General features: G+C 40.6%; 1 protein-coding gene across 2 annotated transcripts in view; it reads left to right on the top strand.

Moving 5' to 3' along the window:
- Nucleotides 1-20,172, top strand: part of APP (amyloid beta precursor protein) — a 225,569-nt gene extending 205,397 nt beyond the window's left edge. For both annotated transcript variants that reach the window (XM_086764185.1, XM_086764178.1), the window contains 3 exons: nucleotides 8,117-8,217; nucleotides 11,322-11,468; nucleotides 18,909-20,172. In XM_086764185.1, the coding sequence (XP_086620311.1) occupies nucleotides 8,117-8,217; nucleotides 11,322-11,468; nucleotides 18,909-19,010 (350 nt within the window). In that variant the 3' untranslated portion in view covers nucleotides 19,011-20,172. The remainder of the gene's footprint in view (nucleotides 1-8,116; nucleotides 8,218-11,321; nucleotides 11,469-18,908) is intronic.
- The last annotated feature ends 776 nt before the right edge of the window (nucleotides 20,173-20,948 follow it).

The raw sequence follows: 20,948 nt of genomic DNA, 5'->3' as shown, positions 1-20,948 counted from the left end.
GTGGTGGCCTGCTTCTTCAGGGTGAAAATACAGGTGTCATGTCAACTTGCACCAGTCCAAGCCTTGGAATAACAAGTGAATGTTTTGTAGAAAAAACGTTTTCTGTGGAGAAAATCAGCTCTGAAAGGACTAAGACAAACATACAAACACATGCCCTTTTATCTCTTTTCCATTTTCTTTTTACCAGTTTTCGCCCACACAACATTCTTATAATGATCACTACATTGTTCTTAAAAGTAGATGAAAATTATGCTTTGTCCCTTTCCCAATAGAGAGATAGTTTGCTCACAGTACAGAAAAGAAGAGCAGGTACTTAGTAGTTAATAGTATTTGTGATAACTAGAATCTTGTCACCTCACCACATCATTCTCTGTTTCAAAAGTAAATTAAAGTCTATGAGTGGAGTGTGAACAGTTGTCCGTTCCACAGAGCAGAAAAGCTTTTGAGTAAGAACCAAGTTCAAAGCATTTACTAAAATTTAAGCCAGTTATCCCGATCCCTACCTCTCTTGCACTCTACCTTGGCTGTCAGTGGTTGAATCTTGAATTTGAATCTGATTTGCATCAGTCCCAGGAGGAGAGTAATGTTGAGGGGACCCCCATTTCCTAGTATAGATACATCTGGTGATCTGCACTGGTATTTGAAAAGGAGCCTAGTGCTTCCACACACTGTCCTTGCCCTTTTTAATTCATAAATGGGGGAAGAAAAATAAGAATTATGCCTAAATCCCTTTCTTGTCATCTCTTTCCTGAAAAGGAAGTAAATAGAGATAATAAAAAGTTAAAGGGAGGGAAAATACCTCGATGTACTAAGCAGTCATCAGTGAGCTACTTTTTAATAGAGCACAAAATTAAATGAGATCTATGACATGTTTTTTGCTATTTATAAATTCCTTCATACAGGAAGACGTTAGAAGGCTTCCGTACAGCCTGAGAGCTTCCACAGGAAGAGCTTCAAATAGAATATCTCTTTGCTTGGTAGCCTCACTGTAACAGCTTTTTCAATAGTGTTTCCTTCTCCCTTGTGCCCCAGAGATCACATTTTCGTTATGAACATTTAATTTCTTACAGCTGAATTTTGGGTATGTGGTTTTTAGTAACTTTTTTATCTTTGTGTGTGTGTGCATGTATATGTAGAGACAGACATATACGCAAAGATATGCATAAAAACATGTTTAGATACTCGAAAGCAAGCTCCTTTTCACTCATGTTAATTCAGCAGGTCTGATCTGTGCAAATTGAGTGAAGATTAGAAAACCTTACATCAGAATGGATGTTGCTTAGTGTCAGCAGATTTTCTGAAATTCAAAGTGAAAGAAAATAACCAGTCCTCTGTTCAGGGTGGATGGTATTCTCATCTGCTGCACCGTTGCAGCTGTAATTGCGCTACTAACAGCTGTAGTTGTATCGCTCACAGGATGCCCGTAATTCATAATATCAGGATTGTATTACACTAACTGTGTTACTTTCTTCCATGTAGCGTGGTTTGGGGTTTTTTTTTTGTTTTCTCCCAACTCTTTATCAGTCGATTTTTTTTCTGCAAACAGTCAATAATTTTGAGGAGACATTGCACATAAAGCTGCTTCCGTGTCTCTTGCCCTTCCGCTGATAAATTGTGACATGTCTACCTTTATTACATTATATAGAAAGCTGAGGGTTTTTTTTCTTATACGTGGTTGCAGAGGCTCTGTAAGCCTAATGGCCGTTCTGCAGAGTCATTAGCACATACGCTGCAGTCTGTATGAGGTGAGGGCATGGAGCAGCTTAGTGAATTATTTATGATTTTCTTGCCAGAAATTGCCAGGGGTTTTTTCCCTGTCTTAGTGATGTTAGTTCAATACAGTTGTCTTAAACCAACTGTCTGCAACCACCAAATAAAAATCATTAACAGATTTTTTTTCCATTAGATTGTTTTATTCTGTTTTATAAATCAGATAGCTATTAACTGTGAGTGCAATTATGTGTGCATGTGCACAGCATCTGCATTGACAGAAAGATTACCAAATTTTACTTGTTTTGCTTGTTCGTTTTTACACACATGTAAAATAATCTCTGGTATTCTGAGAAGTAATTATTTCATACTAAGTTCGAATGAGATTATTTTTTTAAAAAGGTAACATTCTTTTTGCACTTATTTTCTGCTTTCTCCAGTTTGAGAGCCCTGTCGTCACCCACGAAGTAAAAGAAAACCATCATTTTACTAATTCGAGGGATCGATCAGAAAGTTTTAGTTCTATGCAGTCTTAAAATCACTTGCTCCTCAAAGATATTTGATGTAGCCTTACAAAAGTGTGTATATAATCTTCATTTTAATCTTTATAAGTGAGTGTATAATCTTCATTCTTCTTCTTTCCTTTCAAAATGAAATTTTTGACAGTGAGGGTCATGGAACACTGGCATAGGTTGCCCAGAGAGGTGGTGGATGCCCCATCCGTGGCAACATTCAAGGCCAGGTTGGACGGGGCTCTGTGCAACCTGGTCCAGTTGGAGATGTCCCTGCTCCTTGCAGGGGGGTTGGACAAGATGACCTTTAAAAGCCCCTTCCAAGCCAAACTATTCTATAAGTCTGTAACTTACACAAAGTCATAGAGTCACACAGAAGTAACATAACACTTCTAGTAAGAACATGCAGCTGCCTACCTGGGTAATTGTTCAAACACTGCATTCTTTTCCATCCTCTCTTCTTGCTTTAGGTTAAGCTTTACCCAGATAAAGCTGTTTACTACACTTGTAACAGCCCTTGATTCAACAAATCTTATCTCATTCTTGCCATTACTCAAATACAGTTCATGGACACTGAGTTACATGTTTTCCTGAATGCAGTCATTTCATCTGTTGCTTAAACATGCTACTTTTGGTTTTCTCGGTGTAGAAACCACCCAGGTCTGGTAATTTCAACTGTGCTTCACTTGGAAGTTTAATTTTTAACTCTAAAAGTATCTGGAAGACAGGCATAGCTAATACTGTTTCAGATCCTTGCAAAACAAAATCACAAAATATTGCTAGGCTGTTATTTATCCAGTAGATGAAGCAATTACAAGCAGTGTAGTAGATAATGTGCACCTAATTGCATCCTTGGTGGAATTCATTGTATCCTCCTTTTCTTATCCTTCTTAAAGCCTAAATACGTATTTATACAAACACAAAGGTTCATCTGTGTGAGAATAAAGTGTTCCCCAAAACACCTACTTGGTTTTTATTTCATATGAGTAGCTTTTAACTCCATATGATTTTTTTTAACTTTTCTCCTTTAAGGGCAAAGAACAATAAGATTTGCATACGCTGCTCTTTTAGATGTTTGAATTTCTCTGTGTATGCGCACACGTGCATGTGTACACATGTATGTATAAAAGTAGTTAACGTTACTAGTTAGCAGCAATATAATTAAAAGCTCATCATAGCTCATTTTGTTGAGTTTTACTGAATGCTTTTACGCCCATGTTTGTCAGTTTTTCTAAGGAGTTGCATGTTAATATATTTACCAGCTGAATTGTAGCATTTTTAAATTGAAGCAAATGGGAATGCAGCTCCCTAAAGATAGTGTATAATTCAGAAGAAAAAACACTAATAATTATTATGATTTGTGAATTGCAGTGAGGCTGTTGCTCTCACTTTTCTTTTACATTGGCTTTTGTGTTTGGCTTGTGTATTTTAGACTTGGTAGTGAAAAAAACAATAATTTTCTATCAGAATTAAAGATTTTGTCTTATAGTTAACTTTTCTTTGTATGTTTGTCTTCAATGCAACAGTAGAGTGATTACTACCTTTGAAGAATAAATCTTTGATTTTAGCTTATAGGTCTAAGTATGTAGTCACCAGGACAGGAAAGTGAATGAACTGGAAGTAAAGAGGAGTCTGTTAAATAGAAAGTCTAAATTCTGTAATGTAACATTGTGGAAAGGCATATATAACTCCATATGTATTTTTGTCTCCTACCAGCTATTGATTTGATTCCAGTGTATATTCATGCTTCTCTTACTATATAATCAGTTATTTGCAAAAGACCACCAGTTTACCCTAGCTTTGCTTTTAGAAGTCTTTTTTCCTCCCTTCTAAGGGAAATAGGTAGGAGGAAGGAAAAAACTGCTGTCGGGTTTTTTAATGCGACAGAAGATTTTTCTGTTTCCGACCTTTTCCCTGTGCTAGGTGCCAAACACTCATTTTAGTAAGTCTAACAGCACTAACGTCCTGGTCTCAGGTCCTGCTTTGTGTTCATATTCCATGGCATTTTTGTGGATTGGTGAGCAAGGCCAAGTAGACCACCAGAGCTTGGTCACGTGGCCCAAAACAAAAAATTTCTGCCTAATCTCAACGCAGAAGATAGTGTAACTTGCTGCCTGCTGGTAGTATGGCTCCAGTGTTACTGTTTGGGAACAGGAGGAGGGAAGGGAACCCTCAAAAGAAATGTGGCTTTAGGGAAGCTTGAGCCTGTGTTTTTCCAGCAGCTGAGACTACTGATGAACTTACCACCCTCTGTCATTCACTGATGTGAAGGCTCCTGACCTGTTCTGCCCCTGAGATGCTGCTCTAACTCCTGCCTGTGGCATTGGGCTCTGTTTAAGTGAAGTTAATGAAGACACGCGTTCTAAGATATGGTAGCTTGCTTTCACTGAAGGTGCTCAGAGCCCAGGGGCAGAAGTACCCAAGCCCGTTATCCTGCCTCTGGCAGTGATGCATACAGGATGCTACAGACTTCGCCTCTGCCTTATACTCCTGGCACATACACTGAGCTTTTGGCAGCCAGCATTTGATAGATTTCCAGGACTGGAAATTGTATTTTCGCCATTGTGTTTAGTAACCTTGGATGAACCTTTCTTTTCTGCATTTGTTCATTTGTATTTTGAACATCCTCATGATTTGTGCCAATGAGTTCCACAGTCCAATTTTGCATTATATAAACTTTCTTTTGTTAATTTGCTGTGTCATAGCTGTATTGGTGTCCTGTACTTTTCTGGGAGAAATAATGAATAATGGTTTCCTGTAGACTTTCTGCTTGTCATTCACTGTCATATGTAGTGTTCCCCCTTGCTTGTCTCTTCCAGTCTGAAGACTGACAATTCGTCTAGTCCTTCTTGTGCAGAAACCTTTTCATACCAGTGATCATCTGTCTCTCCCTGCTTTGTATCTTTTCTAATTCTTCTGTCTTCGTTTGAGGTGGAATGATCAGAATGGATAGCCAGATGTAAAATGAGGATGTATCATTTATGCAGTGGTGTAACGATGTTTTCTGTTTTTTTTCTATTCCTTCATAATTACTCCTAGCTTTCCTTTGCCTTTTTGACTGCTACTGAACCACCTGCCCACAGAAAGTTATCCACAGTGACTGCAAGGTCTCTGTCCCGGGTGGAACAGAGCTAATTTAGAGCCTATTGTTGTGTATGTATAGTTAGGGCTGTGTATCCCTGTGAGCTCCATTTTACGTTATGTCAACATTGTGCACTCAGAATTTGTAATATCCTTCTGCAGTTCTTTGCAGCTGGTTTTACTTTGACTATCCTTTTTTCTTTTTATTTTTTTTGTCAATAAACTCTGTCATATCACTGTTCACTCCCTTATCCAGATCACTTTACAAACAGTGCAGCACAGATCCTTGTGGGACCCTGCTGGTAACCTTCCTCCATTGTGAGAAATGGCTGTGTATTTCATTTCCTATCTTTCAATCAGTTATGGAAAGTCATGTAGGACTTTGCCTCGTAATCCTTGCCACCTTAGCTTCTGCCAGAGCTTTGATCAGGGACCTTCTCAAAGGCTGTTTGGAAATCCACATTCACTCCAAGCCGAATCACTGCTTCCCATGTGCTTCCTAACTCCTTCAGTGACCTCTGAGAGGGTCTGGAGGCAGGACTTCACCCTCAACAAAAGACTAGTTGATTCTTCATGGATGTATCTCATATATGTATGGATATGTTCTAATCAGTATTTATAGCTTCAGTGCATGTGCCAGCTTTAGCAGTAGCGTTGTGCGGTTCCCCAAGCCCTTGCCCTGGAGGGTTTCCATGTGGTGCTTTTGCCAGCCTGTCTAAGGGGTAGCCGGTACAGACAGTGGTGCACAGCTGGGAGCCAGCCACCTCTTCAGCCGCTACAGCTGTGAGCAGTGAAATAAGTCCTGGGAAAGGCCTTTCCCACCAGCTGTTTAATCTATGTGAAGTACTGCTATTCCACTGTTGGTTTTTTCCCTCTCCCCTTTTAATACTAAAAACAAAAAGGCAGGGGGGTTGAAGAGGCAAGCCTCTGTGCAGCCAGATATACGGCCTCATTTTCTTCGCTTCCCGTTTATGTAGGTGTAGGGGCTATTTTGAGATGATGTGCAAAGGAGAGTAAATTGTATTCTTATTTTGGGTTGGAAAACTAAGCATGTGGGTTTTATTTCTGTCATCTTTATTTCCTCCTGCATTTCATTGACAGAACATCATGGCTTGTTTTCAAACTGCAATTGCTTAAGTACGTTGGAGTTCTTGCATTTAGAAATGGTCTCTCGTATGTGAATGTCATAATATCCTTGTGTCATTACTGTAATGTAGCATCAAAAATTAGGTGCTTAGTAAAGAAATTTGAGGGCTTTATTCTTTAAAAAAGACACTTACAAAGGTACAATTTATGGGGCAGTCAGACTGTTCAAGAAAATAACCATAAATATTTTATTACATGAAAGTGGTTCTTGTTCTCTTCTTTGCATGGCTTACTGTGAAAAGAAAGACCAGAACCTTAGAATGAGATTGTCTGTACAGTCCAGAGAATTTCTTGGGAAGGTCGGTTTTTGCTGATTCATGATACAAAAATAAATCAGCATTTAATGAAAAAAGAAAATACGTGTTCAAAGGCAGTAAAAGGACAATAATTCCTGCATTGAGTGCTACTTCAGACTGTGGAGCTCATTGGCACATAGAAGTCTTCAAGAATTTGTTGAGAGTCCAAAAAGATGGTGGAACACAAGAGCAGTCAGTAATATTGAGAATTTCAGAAGAGGTTCTTCCTCTGCATCGGAGCTCAAGGTCAACCCAAAATACTAAGAATCAGAATGAAAGCTTGGAGAAAGGAGTTGGAGTGACAAAATGCTAAAATAAATATAGACAAGGAATATGAACCACTTTATTCTTATCACATTAGACAGAGTGAGGAAATAACTTCTCATGAACACCATACTTCTGCAGTGTTTGTACCTCCAAGAAATACAAATGTCAGTCTGTTAGTACTGAGAGGGAAAATAACCAGCTACCTGAATACCCATGTGTTCTCTGTAAGCTGGAGCCAGCCGTTCAGGACAAAACGTGCATAGATACGTGTATTGGGTGCACTGCTTAGCCGTTGTAAGTCTGCCTCATTCTCCTAAGGCTTTTTTCCAGGAGGAAGTTCTGTCCTTCTTTCCAGTTAGACGAGTGCTGCATCTTGCCTTTGCATTCATAAGGGGAAAACAGGGCTGTAAACTCCCTGCGTTTAAAATCGCTATAAGCTTTGCTTACTTGCTTTCCTGTATGTTTCTAATCAAGAGGGACAGTTAGCATCTCTCAGACAAGTCAAAACTTGAATCGTATTAATTCTGAGCAATCTGAAATAATGAAAACAAATAAAAACTGTGTAAACTTCACAGACATTTTACAAACTCCTATTTATGCATGTTTGTGCAAAAGGTACAGACTCAAAGAAAGCAAGAAAATATAATATCTGGAGTTCCCCACCTCACACCATGGGTATGTGTGTTTTCCCCACAGCAGCCTGAGCTTAGGGAGGAGGAAGATTTTGGCCTAAACACCGAATTTTCTTGACATTGCTAAAGAGACTGTCAGAGCAGATCTGTCTGCGTCCCGTGAGCCAATTCAGGAGACCACTGTTGGTCCCTCACAGCTTAGCTCTTGCAGTGTTTCATGCTGAAAGCCTTTGATGCTTGTACCAACATAGCTGCAGTGGATTAAGGAACATGTAACAGAGGAGAAATTTTACCAGCTCATTCTGTGTCACCTCAGTGGGACTGAAATGTCAGATATACCTCACTTTCCTCCCAGTTCCCTTTCACATTGCATCACACCTCCTCCGCGTGAATGATACCATTGCCTTCTGCTCTTGAAACGGTGGAGGTAAAGTCGATTACTTTAATGAATTGTCATTGCGGTGCAATGCAGGTTCCGGGTTGACCAATGTTAAAACAGAAGAGATTTCTGAAGTGAAGATGGATGCAGAGTTCCGGCATGACTCAGGATATGAAGTTCATCATCAAAAGCTGGTGAGTTAACTAACGGTGCTTTCCACACACGCGTTTTGAGTTGCTGATTCAGTCTTGAACTAGTGGGTCGATTATGGCCGTGTTTCCCCGGTATGATGTGGATGCTGAAAGTGCCAACAAAAAGTTTTCACTTGAACAGTTTATGTTTTTTTTCTGGTTTTCTCTTAAATGAGAGTAAACCTGGAATAATTTCAGCAGAAAGGATGGAAAGCATTCAGGTCTCACATGAGAGGAAGTTCTGACAGTTCCTGCCCTTGCCCTGCCACGTGACTGGATGTGGCCATATGGGCAGTACTTGTCCCACAGTCCATCTGTCATGGTCACATAACTAGAGAGAAGGGATACAGAAGAAAGAAAATGCTAAGTTTAGGAAAAAAAAAAAAGTTTTATGGAGACACACAGCATGGTGCAGCAGGAAATAGAGTGACACCATTTCAGGAATAGATTCCTTTTCTGTAGAAACAGATGGTGGTGGTACATGAAGGAGGCTGAACTCCATGGAGCATAACCTTTCACAAGATTGCCTACTTGGGATAGGAGGAGATTCTCCACTAGTATTAATTTTATTTTGTACTTGGCTGTGTCTTGTGTGTTCTGTTCCTTGAGGTATATTAAATTATTAAAAGATGAAGGGCAGGTAGGAGCCAAAATATTGTTCCCCGCTTGAACTGTGCTTCTTATGAACACAAAAATAACAATCAAAAGCAGTGTAAGCAAGAAGAAGCATCTTCTGAAAGCTTTTTTCAGTCCCTTAATAAGTAATGAAGAACCTGTACAGCAGCGTGGACTATAAACCTTTTCTACTTCCTCTTTTGTAAAAGTACATTATATGATGAGATTTCCATTCCACGACTTTCAATAACCTGGTATTAAACTTGAAAGCTTTTTTTTTTTAATGTATTCTTAAAGTTAAGTAATGCTGAAAATTAAAATTAACATGGGACTCTAATTTGCATTTGAACTAGGCAGTCACTGTGTGAAAAGATATTCTGCCATCTCTTTGATGCCGAGAACTGAGAATTCCCAGTTTGACGAGCTAATCCAAAATGCATTAGCACTAATTTGGGAAATTCTGACATGCTTAGCTCAGATAGGTTGAACATCCCGATGGAGTAAACCCGTGCAGTTTACTGAAGGGAAGGAACTTGCAGGAATGTGGTTTAGACACAGTAGTTATTGATCTTGTGTCACCATGCACTTCCCGGCAGCAGCCTTTAACGTTTAAGTGGTTTGATACCATCCTGAGCAGTCTGGTGCTGCTACCCTTACTGCGGTGGCATCGTGCTAGGGAATGCATTGCAATCTCTCCACTTGGGTAATCTGTGTTATGCTTAAAATGGGGCTTTTCCAGCTTTTAAAAGCATTTAGTGCCATACTTCTTACTGATAGGTACAACCATTATTTATAAAATAGTAAACTATCTTTTAGGTTATCATTTCAACTGAGACTGACCAAGGAGTCCGGTATTGTTGAGAAAGTGCTGGACTGATGCCTTACGGGGCATTGCTTGTTTACCACATGCCTAGCTGATGCCCTTCTCTATTAGCTTGAATTCAAAAGCAGTAAGCAGAAAATACTTTCATCCGTGTTTTTTCTCCTGTGCCGCGGTAGGATTTACTGAAACAGTCTCCTTAGGATGTTGCTTTGATTCCAGCTGCATGTTGTATTTTACACACAGACTTCTAAATTGAGCTGAAATTGCGGTTATTTTCTCCTTTATGAGTGTTCATGTTTTAACTGTACATTAAGTTGATTTTCATGGCTCAGTGTGCTTAAGGCCTTCCTCTGTTGTACATGTGTATTAGCTGGGGCATTTCACCATGCTCCAAAATAGTATGGTAACAGAATTTCAGTCCTCGGCAGGTAAAATTGACAGAAGAAATTGTTGCTTCACATCAGCTTATTCCAACACTGCCCATTGTGTGTACTTTCCACTGAATTTTTAACTTTAAGCACATTCCTTGCTTATGACTAGGAACAATATAAATATTTATACAGCATGCTTTAATACCTCTCTGAGGAAGATTGTGTTCCTTAAAGACTGCAAATGTGATACAGCTCGTTATAATTCTCAGCTGGTTCCCTGCTCTTCTCTGCATTTTTGTTAAATACTTGTCAAAGTATTTAGTCTTTCAGAGTGAGGTAGTCTTACAATTCTGTGAATGTAATTTATTCTCTAATCCTTTTTGCCCATTTTGGTTAATAATAATAAAAGCCTGCTGTTGACAAGCGGACAAAAGATTTGTAAAGTGTGCACAGATGTAAAATAATCCAGTATATTCCTTGAATACAAAGCAGAACAGTGAAAACAATCACCCACTTTTCATACCTGCTTGTGTTGCTAAAAGCCAGTCTTACTAAATGCATGGTAAAGCGTCTTGCTGTCCACTGATTTGCCTATCAGTACACATAATTTTAAGTAGATCTGTTTTTCACACAACTGTCATCTCATCTAGGTCTCACATGAGTATGGTCATCATCCAGGTACAGCTGATTCTCCCTTTACCCTGCAAAATCTTAATGCATCCCGCGGTGGTCACTTAAGTAGGCATGCTCGTGGTTTTTGGACTCTCATCTCTTTGATATGAAAATTTTCTCCCAACTTGTTGTACGGAAGTTTCCCTGCTGTCCTACAGATCTTAACTGCACCTTTATTGAAGAAATGCATCAGACATAGTCCAGACAAGCCACACAGATATAGATTTATGAACACTTTAGTGATTAGCATTCTAAAAATAAAGAACTCTGTATGCTCCCTGGTTAGTCCTTTACAAGCAATGACAGTCAGTTGTTTTGCAGTTAGCTTGACTCGCTTACCCAAGGAAAAAAAAACAACTTCTGTCTAAGACCCATGTAAGGCAGAGACATGGAAATGAGTTTTCCCTTTAGCCACAGCACTGCTACACCACAGGCAATACAGCTTTCCCAAATTGTTCTTCTCCAACTATGAAAGCTTTGTGGTACAGCGATCCAGTTTTGAATAATTAGGATGACATGCAATGCTGTTTAATTACTGATACTTCAGTAAGCTTTAATTTGATGTGGCAGCTGGACAGGTTAGCCAAGTATTTTGTTAGCCACCTTCCTTTATTTTTCTTTTGTAGGTGTTCTTTGCTGAAGATGTGGGTTCAAATAAAGGTGCCATCATTGGACTAATGGTGGGAGGTGTTGTCATAGCAACAGTGATTGTCATTACTTTGGTGATGCTGAAGAAGAAGCAGTACACATCTATTCATCATGGGGTTGTGGAGGTAAGAAAAAACTACCAAGCACAACTGGTGTCACGTGTACAACACAGTCGACACACTGCTCTCTAAATATATTTACAAATGAAGAAAACATGGTTTTGACTAGCCTGATGTTCAGAGTTGGAGTGGTTGTATCTGGCAGAGTGGAATCAAATTGCCTTATTTCGTAAATTCAGACACAGTATAAACCATGTTAAATTGGGTGTAAAACCACAAGAATGTCTTCTGGAACTATCCCAGACCAATCATCTCATAATGTGAAAGTTCATTTTATAGGAAATTTAGCAGTAGCCGATGAGCAGATACTGGCAAGAGGAAAAATCTGTTTTTACTGTTGGAAATGCGCATACACAGATTCTTTATTTAGCTTGCATGTAAATGTTTGAGGCAGATCTTCTGTGGATTGTACTCTACACTACAAGGATTTTCACTATACAGATGCTTTATTACTTTTTGTTCTCTAAACAACATTTTTTTTTGCTACCAACAGCTTTTGATTTATGGCTAATCTAAAACTCATAGATTTGAGAAACAAATAATACATATGACTCTCATATGGGATTTTCAAGATGAAAACCCTTGTCTTTTCCCAGTCTACCAAGTAAATTTGTGGTCAATTACAGTAACTTAAAATACCTCATCTGTTGCTTAGATGTAAGAAAGGATCTCTGTAAGTAGAAAAACTTTATTATGAGAACTGGAAGTTGGTTCATGTCACTTTTTTTTCCCCTTGTGTGTTGATATCTACTTTGCTGTGTGACTGTCTGATTTACAGATAGCACTTATATCAGCCAGCACTTGAAACATTTATATGCTTTTGCCTTCCAAAATTGGTATTTTAAATTCTTGATTGAAACTAAGTCTTGTTCAAGTCCACAGTTACATTGGTTTCACCTTGAGTCAAACGCACCTTGCTTTAGTCTTGCTGGAGACATACATGCTTCCTGATGCATGTATTCACCATCTCAGGCAATGAAGGGTCTTAAAAGTAAGCCTTTGTCTTAACCCTGTGCTTGTGTGTCCCTATGTCCGTGCTGCGGTTGCCCACGTGGTTTGAAACCTTCCAAAGAGACATGGTCAGAAGAGCACCAACAGTTTGGGGTGAGATTTGAGCAGACAGCAAGCCAGGCGGAATTTGGACTGAGAGGCAGAAAAAAGCAAGCAAAAATCTCAACTTTAACTTTCCTTATGAAAGCTTCCAGCCCATTTTGTAGAAAATTGAAACAGGTTTTAGTTTTAAACCACCTAGTTGGTAGCTGCTGACAACAGTTCTGTAACCTGAGAGCCTCCTGTGGCTGAATTTAGCGGCAACAGAATAGGTCAGGAGGCTTGCTGGCCAAAGTCCTCATTCAGACATTGAACGTGGACATACCATTATTGCCGAACAGTCTGAAAATTTCAGATGGGCTTCACCTCAGGGAACGACGCAGCAAAGGTAATCCTGCATTCCTAGGAGCTTTCTTCAGCGACAGTGAACTTGGAAATGATGGACTAGAAATAATATGCTCAAACTGAACAAGTGATTCATGTCAAAATGACAGCATCAGTTATGGTTTTATCTGTAAAATTTTTTATTCCCTACAGCTATAGCATGCGCATCCACCAAGAATATTAGTTGATTTATGGTACCACACTGTAGATGGTGTTGCCTTGTAGATTTGCTGCATTGTGTCTGGCATTGGCAGGCAGGATTTCTTATTCTGCCAGACTTGCTTTGTGGTCTTGGCAGACTGCAGAGCCTCACTGTCTGAGCTTCTCGCCTGCAAGAAAGGCATAACATCTATTTTTGTCCTAGGTTAGTGAAAATTTTTAGCACTTACTTTGTGGAAAAAAAAAAAACACCTAAAGATCCATGTACAATTCATGCTTAATATTAAAATGTCTTCAAAATTAAGCTGTTCCATTCTAAAGAGGATTCATTTATTCAGCAATAGTGCACCTTTAATGTGCCATGCACAAAAGAGCAAATCATATAAAAATAACTGTACGTCAGCTTTAGGTCGGTTGGGTGTATTTTAACAAAACTTATAACCTGCTTGTTGCATGTCAGAAGTTACTGTGAGAATTTAACTCTCTGATAATAATGGGTGCAAGGTTACCAAACAGGTACTGTTCCACCTGTATTCTTGTCTTCCAAAAAGTCAACTCTGACCATAGTACTTCTTCTCATTTCACTATTTCTTTAACAAAAAGCCTTATTAAAAATCCTGTTAGCCTTTTTTGGAAGCTCTGAGGAGGAATATACTTGTTCTATTTAGAAGAAGTGTCATAGTAATTTTCTTCCAAGCCTGAGAATATAAATGTTTCAAAGTGGTTCAGCCTCTCCAGGAGAAGGACTGCCACAGTCAAGTAAATGACTGAGTGATTTAAAATTACTTATTATATGTGCACATAGGAGCTCCAGGAAACATTTTGAAGGTGTTTTTTGCTGGTGCGCTCACCCCAGCTGTCTGCAGGAGGTTGCTTCCTCCATGAAAGCAGGTGGCAAAAGAGAGGTTCTCACCTCTCCTGTGCTCCACACTACAGCCAACTGTCTCAACTCCTCCTCTTCCAGGATGTCCTCTTGGAAGCTCATTTGCTTTCTGTCACAGAGGCAGCACCTCCAGCGGGAGCATGTGGGGAGAGGTGACAATGGGAGGGCTCACAGCAGTAGCAAAGAAGCCTTTAAAGTTGCTGTAGTACTATCCCAAGTCCATCTCTCAAAGTATCATCTGCAGGTGTAGATGAGGCAGCACCCATTTACCATCATTTAAACAACAACGTTGTGTTCAGCGCATCTCTGAGGACTGCCAGCACCTCCTGTCTGGGCTTTTGATCTGCCCCATGTGTGTAGAGGCAGCACGTGATTTTTTTTTTTCTGCAGCATTACCATCTTCCTGACTCCACGTTAGGATTTTCTGTGTGAAAGATCCATAGGCTGGAGCAGAAAGGGGCAGATGGACAAACAGTCTCAAAAGAGTTTATCTGCCTGACTGAGCTGTTTTCTCAAGAGACATCGTGCTGTAGAAGAGAGAAGCATCTACACTGCTTCTCAGCAGCACCAGAGTACCCACACCTCTTACATGCTGAACTTCTGCCACCTCCATAATGGGTGCAAAAAGCTTCTTAAAATGGTAAAGGGCTTTAGGGATTTACTGACAAGGAGATAATCGGGTTCAAGGCATGTCATTTGGCAGAGCAATACCTAGGACAGAGGTTACAAGGAATGAGAGGAAGAGTTTGTCAGAGCTGAAACAGGTAAAAGTGAGTAGAAGAGAAGACATTCAGGATGAACGATAGTTCGCGCAGGTTGGCAGTGAGATGCATTACCCTGCAGCAGACAGCTACAGGAAGGAGAGGAAGTACCAGCACTAGTCATTGTAAAGGCTGAAGGGGAAATTGAAAAGAAAAAAAAAAATTACATTAGACTCCAAGTAGGAGCCTTAATAAATCCCTTTGATCTCTAAATGCCATATTTTAGAGGTTAATGGACTTCCACTATAAACTAGTTTTATCAAAGTGAGACTTTATAATATGGAATATTGTGCAAGGGTGTTAAAAATTCAGTCTGATTTTACTGTCCTTACTCATTTTTTTTTTTCCTAATCTTTCTCCTCCCTGATTTTCTTCCAAGTTTCTCTAGTTCCTCACCAATTCTTTAGTCTCTTCTGCTTTGCACTTTCTTTGATTCTTTTTTATTTGTGTTATTGTCTTACCTCGTTTCTTTCCCACAAGCAGATTATGCTGTGTACTTATCACATCTCCTAGTCCTGAATAAGAAGTGCTGAGTGGGAGGCTTAAGCTAAAACGGGTGACAGGGTTCAATACAGTGTCTGGAGCTTAAATATGAAGAATTACAGCACAGGATCTGGCATGCCCCTCCTTTGCATCCCAGCCTAGTAGGGGTAGCCTCCTAGAAAGGAAGGTGCTCTCAGGCATGTATTGATACACGGAGATCCCTGATCCTTCAACCCCAGAGCTTCATACTGTGCTTTAATTTCATGCTGGAAGAGAATCGGTGGGTGGGTTTAGTTGTGAATTGTTAGGCTCTCATTTCTTGATTTGGAGAAGTACCAGATACTCCACTAGTGTGGTGTTATTGTGCACAAGAACCAGGGCTGACCTGGTGCTACGGCAGTCCCTTCAACAATGAAAGGAAGGGTGGCTTTTCCTCTGCACTTCCTTTGTTTTCTTATTTTCGGCCAGTGCTGAAAAGGCTACAGGGACATCTGCCATTTTCCCTGCTTTATTCTTCTCTTCCCTTCGCAGCCATGTTAGTGACAACTTTAGCAGCAGCAAATGGCATGTGGCGACATTGTCACAATGGAAATAGTTAACGCTGTTAAATTTGCGTGGTCCTCAGGGCAGAGATTAGGCCTTTTACATGTTTGTACAAAACCTATATGGAATGGATGTATTAGGCCCTACTGCTGTTACGCTGATGATGTGCATCGAAAGTAAGTGCTCTGCCAAGCAGCAGTAGCATCAAGGAATTGCCAGAAGTGGATTCACTGCATATGGATATAGGTGGTGTCTCCTTGTGGAGGGAGAAGTTGGCAACCCCTGGAGAAAGGACAGGTAAAGCAGCAGGAAGCAACCCACCCCTGCTGCTGCCATTTCTGCTGGGTGTAGGTGAGACTTGAGCAGCAGACACAGACGAGTCTTTAAAATGCGAGTGCACAGTTGTATGCTGGCTGCTGAGAACGTTGTTGTACAGAAATGTCTTGGGGATTTGGGTGTAGGGGTGGAAGAGGAGACAGGCTGTGAAATTCCCAGCAGTTCTCCTGTCCTGGGTGAATCAAAATGATTGTTGACAGCCAAGCAGAGCACTTGCCGCTTGCTTGGGCTGGCCAGGGGAAGCTTGTGTCCTTCAGAAGAAAAGAAAAGATTTCTTTTGTCACTTTTGGAGACAGAGGTGGGCAGGGAAAGAAAAACGCTGTTCCCCCCTCCCCAGTTTCTAAAACAAGGGAATTTTGGAAAGAGCAGCTTAAAGCAAGAGTGCCATCTCTAAACAGGATCTCACTGCCTGAGAGCATGTCACAGGAGGTGAAGAAATAGATGTATTTTGGGTTTGTTGCATAAGAGAATTATTCCATACAAATCTAACTTAAAAAGAGTGAGCCAGTCTTCGAATGGCAGTATTTTATCAGAAAAAAAAAGGCCAAATTACATTGCGGAATCAGAAACACAGGGAGCACCGTGTCACCTCAGCCCAGTGATCTTTTCTCCCTGGCATCCCGTTCCCTGCCAGCAGGAGTCAGGGACTTACTGGAGTGTTTGGGACTCCCAGCTATGGAGAGTTTCTCAATAGCTTGTGAGCAAAAGCGGTATGTGACCCTTGAAGTTGGATATTTCACAAAAATGTGCAATTATTGCGCAAGAAAATTATTTGATGGAAGATAGTGTTGATTGAAACTGCAGTTTGAGAGTTGGAACATGGGTGAGGAGCTTTAGAAGGTGCACAGGTATGAAAATGGATCACGTTTGGGGTTAGCAGTTCATCTGAGCAGTCCAATACACGTGCCACACAGAACCATTTCTTCTCTTAAGTAACAAATAAAATAACATCAAGACAGAAGATGGCTCTGAGAGGAGCCATTTTCTCATGGTACTGTGGGGAAAGGTGGTCCTGTGGTATAACCTACCAAAATAAATGAATTGCTGCAAAAATAAGCTGAGCAGTCTGCATTTGCCCCAGGCGTGGAAGAACATACCTTTACTCTTTCTCCAGGATATGAGGTAACAACTCACCGAAGGTCACAGTCTGTCCTCACTAAGCTGAGTTATTTCCAGTATTGTAGAGTAGGTTTAAAATTAGTAGCAGACATAAGTACTTCTCCTTTGCTTTTCAGAGTAAGTTAGCTTGCTTCTTAGAAGGCTTCTTGAGAGAATACACTTTCTGTTATCGGTTGTTTTAATGCTAAAATTAAATGTTCTTCCTAAAGGTCACTACTTAGAGGAATGCACAGGAAAATGTTCATATCTAATACTTTAGTGTACAGTTTTAGAAACATTCCTGATACTAAATTTTTTATGATGTAAAATTCATTTTTTACCTTCTCTTTTAAGAGCTGTCAAACACTAGAGGTAACAGATAGCAAATGAAATAGCTGACAAGCAGCCTTTCTTAGTGGTTAGCAAGGTAGCCCGGATACGGTAGGGTTTGAATACACAGCAGCTACGGAGCTCATACAGCAGTGGTAAAATACCTAATTAACATTTAGAGATTGTTCTTGCCCTCTCTAATTTGATGGACTATTAGATTTCTGTAATGTTCAGTGAAGGAAGAAAATAATTTGTGGAGCCACAGGTATTCAACGGAAAAGTCTCGACTGAGCTGTCTTTATGCCTGTCTTCCAAGTAATCAAGAAAGGTCAATTTTTGTTAAGTAAAAATACTTAAACTAGTGCAGACACGTCAAGCTTTTTGTCACTGAATTGAACCAAACTTGACCTTGGAGCCAAAGAAGTTCTGTTTCTGTAAGTGTAATGGGATTTTTTGCTCACCTTGTACCTGGTTATTCTGGCGTTTCCTTGATACCTTCATTTTATTTTTTCCAATTAATTTTTCTTGGTCTTGAGACCACAGCATCTGCCGCAGATCTGAGAGCACAATATAGACAGAAGGCAACCTCAAGCCGCTTCCTTCAGCTTTTTAGTGAGCTGCTTCTTTTCTTTTGAGATCCAGTTGATCCTAAGTGCAGATACTGATATGTATCCTAGGAGGAAAAAACAGTAATAATGGGGGACTAGTGGGAAGATGCAAAATATATCCCCTTTTTTTTGTTTGTGGAGCTGCGTGCTTCCTCAGCCAGACAACAAAAAAAAACAAAGCTGGTACTGCTGAGTTTGGACAGTTGGTTTTGAAATCCTGCAGCCAAAAAAAAAAGAGTTGCAGAATTGTTCCTGTTGCTTTATCTTCTCCTGTGTATTATTCTATCCAGAAAGTGAACCATGACGGTCCATGCTGGAAGGGCCATCTCTTGCAAGTTGCTCCTTAAATCTGTTTGCTGGCTTCTCATTTATTGCTGGGTGTTGATTTTGTTCATGAGGCCACTTGCAGTCCTGCATAACTTGGAGAGAAGTGTTTTCAGAGACAGTTGTCTCTTCAGACAATGTTAGAGCCTCCAGGTACTAGATTTAATGCTCTGTTTAGTGGAGAAGTATCCTTATCTCTTCCCAGCCACCTTCCGTTTAGACTTTCTTATGAGATTTGAACTAAGCTCGGGACCCGACTTAGTTTAATCCGTGTCAAAAAAAAAAGAAAAAAAAAAAAAAGAAAATAAAAGGAGGGGGCCAGGGAAGACCCAGTGAAACAAACTCTGTCTTGTGTTTCAGAGGATGCTTTCTGCCTGAATGCACAGGAGAGGGTACAAAGTGTGTTGGATGGCCGTGAAGTGGGGAAACATGGAGTAAGCTGTGAATTAAGCAAGAATCTGACCCTGGTTGTTTCTTCTCGCGGCAGGTGGATGCTGCAGTGACACCAGAGGAGCGCCACCTTTCCAAGATGCAGCAAAATGGCTATGAAAATCCCACCTACAAGTTCTTTGAACAGATGCAGAACTAGGACACCACAGCAGCCTCATGAGTTGGACAGCAGAATGATTGCTTCACTGCCCATCGGTGTTCAGTTACAGAATAATGTGGAAAGAAAGAAAAACACTCTGTTTTATTATTTACTCATTCTCGCCTTTTGACAGCTGTGCTGTAACACAAGTAGATGCCTGAACTTGAATTAATAAAATCAGTAATGTATTTTCTCTCTCTTTCTCTTTACATTTCAGTCTTTACACTACATTATTAATGAATGTTTTTTGTGTACTGTAAAGAGGCTAGCTGTATTTAACTAGTGCATGGGTAGATTCTCTTTCCCAATTATTTATCATGTAGCTCCTTAGCCAGTTGTATATTATTCTTGTGATTTGTGACAAAAATTAAGTCCTAATTGAAATATGCTTTAAGAATTGATGGGGGATGCTTTCTGTGTCTGTGGGGTTTAGCTGCTTCTCTTTGCTGAGCATTTTTTTCTGATCACTATGCATTTTAAAGTAAAACAACATTTTTTAAAAAGTATTCCAGATGAGTTATTGAAATTCTTTTCCTCTGCAGCTGCATTTTATTGTACAGATTGTTGCTCCTGCTGTATTAGTGACGTAGAAATCATGGGAATACACATTCATTTCTTTGTGCCTGTTTTATGTGCACACTTTAGGCATTGAAAGGTAAACTTTATTTTCTTTTCCATGTATCTTTTTGATCTTAAAAAAAAATATTAAAAAGAATCCCTGTTAATTGTGAGCACTTCTGGGGGGAAAAAGTGCCTGCTGGTCGAAAATTAACAGGGATCCTCTGCAGGATGATTGTACAGAACCATTGCTTATGAATTGATAGCTTTCTACACTGTGTTACATAAATAAATTAAGAAAAAAACGTTTGGGCAAGAGTTTTCTTTGGAGGCAGAAAACAAAGATTTCTGAAGGCCACTTAAACAGAAAGCATGGAAGTTCACACCGAGAGAGGGTTGGGAAGGGTTTTTCCTACGAGGATCGTGGCATCCGCAGTCGGAGCAGAGTGGAAGGAAGGCAGCAGTGAGACAGGGTGGGAGCGAGAAATGCCAACTTTGGCATAGCTGCCCCTCTAGGACATCGTCTCTTTTTTTTTCCTTCTTTCTTTTTTTCTTTCAGTTTGTATAATAGTGTTTTAATGTAAATAAACACATTCCTGGAGGAGCCCTGTTGTGGTGGTGTGTTTCTGCGCCAACCAGCCACCCTCACTCGTGCAGAGGAGCGTGGCGTGAATGACTAACCTTCTGCCTCCCCAGCCATCCCCAGGAGCAACTTGCAAGCTCTTCTCTCGCCAGCGCTGCTCCACTGCTGTCAGCTTCCTGGCGAGATCAATGCCCTGCGACGTGCCGCATCGCTGGACACAAAGAGGAGCCTCCCACCCAGCCCAGTACTGTGGCGTGGGAGTGGGTGGCCGGGAAGCATAAAACAGCACCACCAGTAATTTTTTCCCCAAAGCTGCGGGAAGAGGGTGAAGCTGTTGATGAGTTGTGGTACATAAACCCCAGCCCGGCACCTTCTGGTGCCCATTGCTGGCTGGAAGCCTGGCTGAGAGCTTCCTTCAGCCCCTGTGCCTCTGGGGCACGCCTGCGGCACAGGGAGAAGGGAAAGCACAGTAACCCACACCCCTGGGCTCACCTACCGAGAGAGGCGAGACCACAGCAGGTGAGTGGGCCTGGTGATCTTCAAGGCAGCCTCTGTACCCAGCTTGTAACAAGGACCCCTCAGACTAAGCTTGGAGATCAGTTGGAGGAGCTAAAAATTGGGTTATGAAGTAACCCAATTACGTGCATGTTGAGTGAAAAAGAAAGTTAATTACTGTTTCTGCCTAGCAAACAGTAAGCAAAGCAGGACTGAAGAAGGAGAGCTAGGAGCAGAATAAAGACAGCAAGATACATATCCAGGGAAAGTTTCTTGCGTTTTATCTGCAAGCCACAGCAGCC

This window comes from Chlamydotis macqueenii, chromosome 1, assembly GCF_036417535.1.
Source record: "Chlamydotis macqueenii isolate bChlMac1 chromosome 1, bChlMac1.mat, whole genome shotgun sequence".
Lineage (NCBI taxonomy): Eukaryota > Metazoa > Chordata > Aves > Otidiformes > Otididae > Chlamydotis > Chlamydotis macqueenii.
Note: the sequence above shows the minus strand (reverse complement) of the source record. Positions and strands in the feature narration are given on the sequence as shown.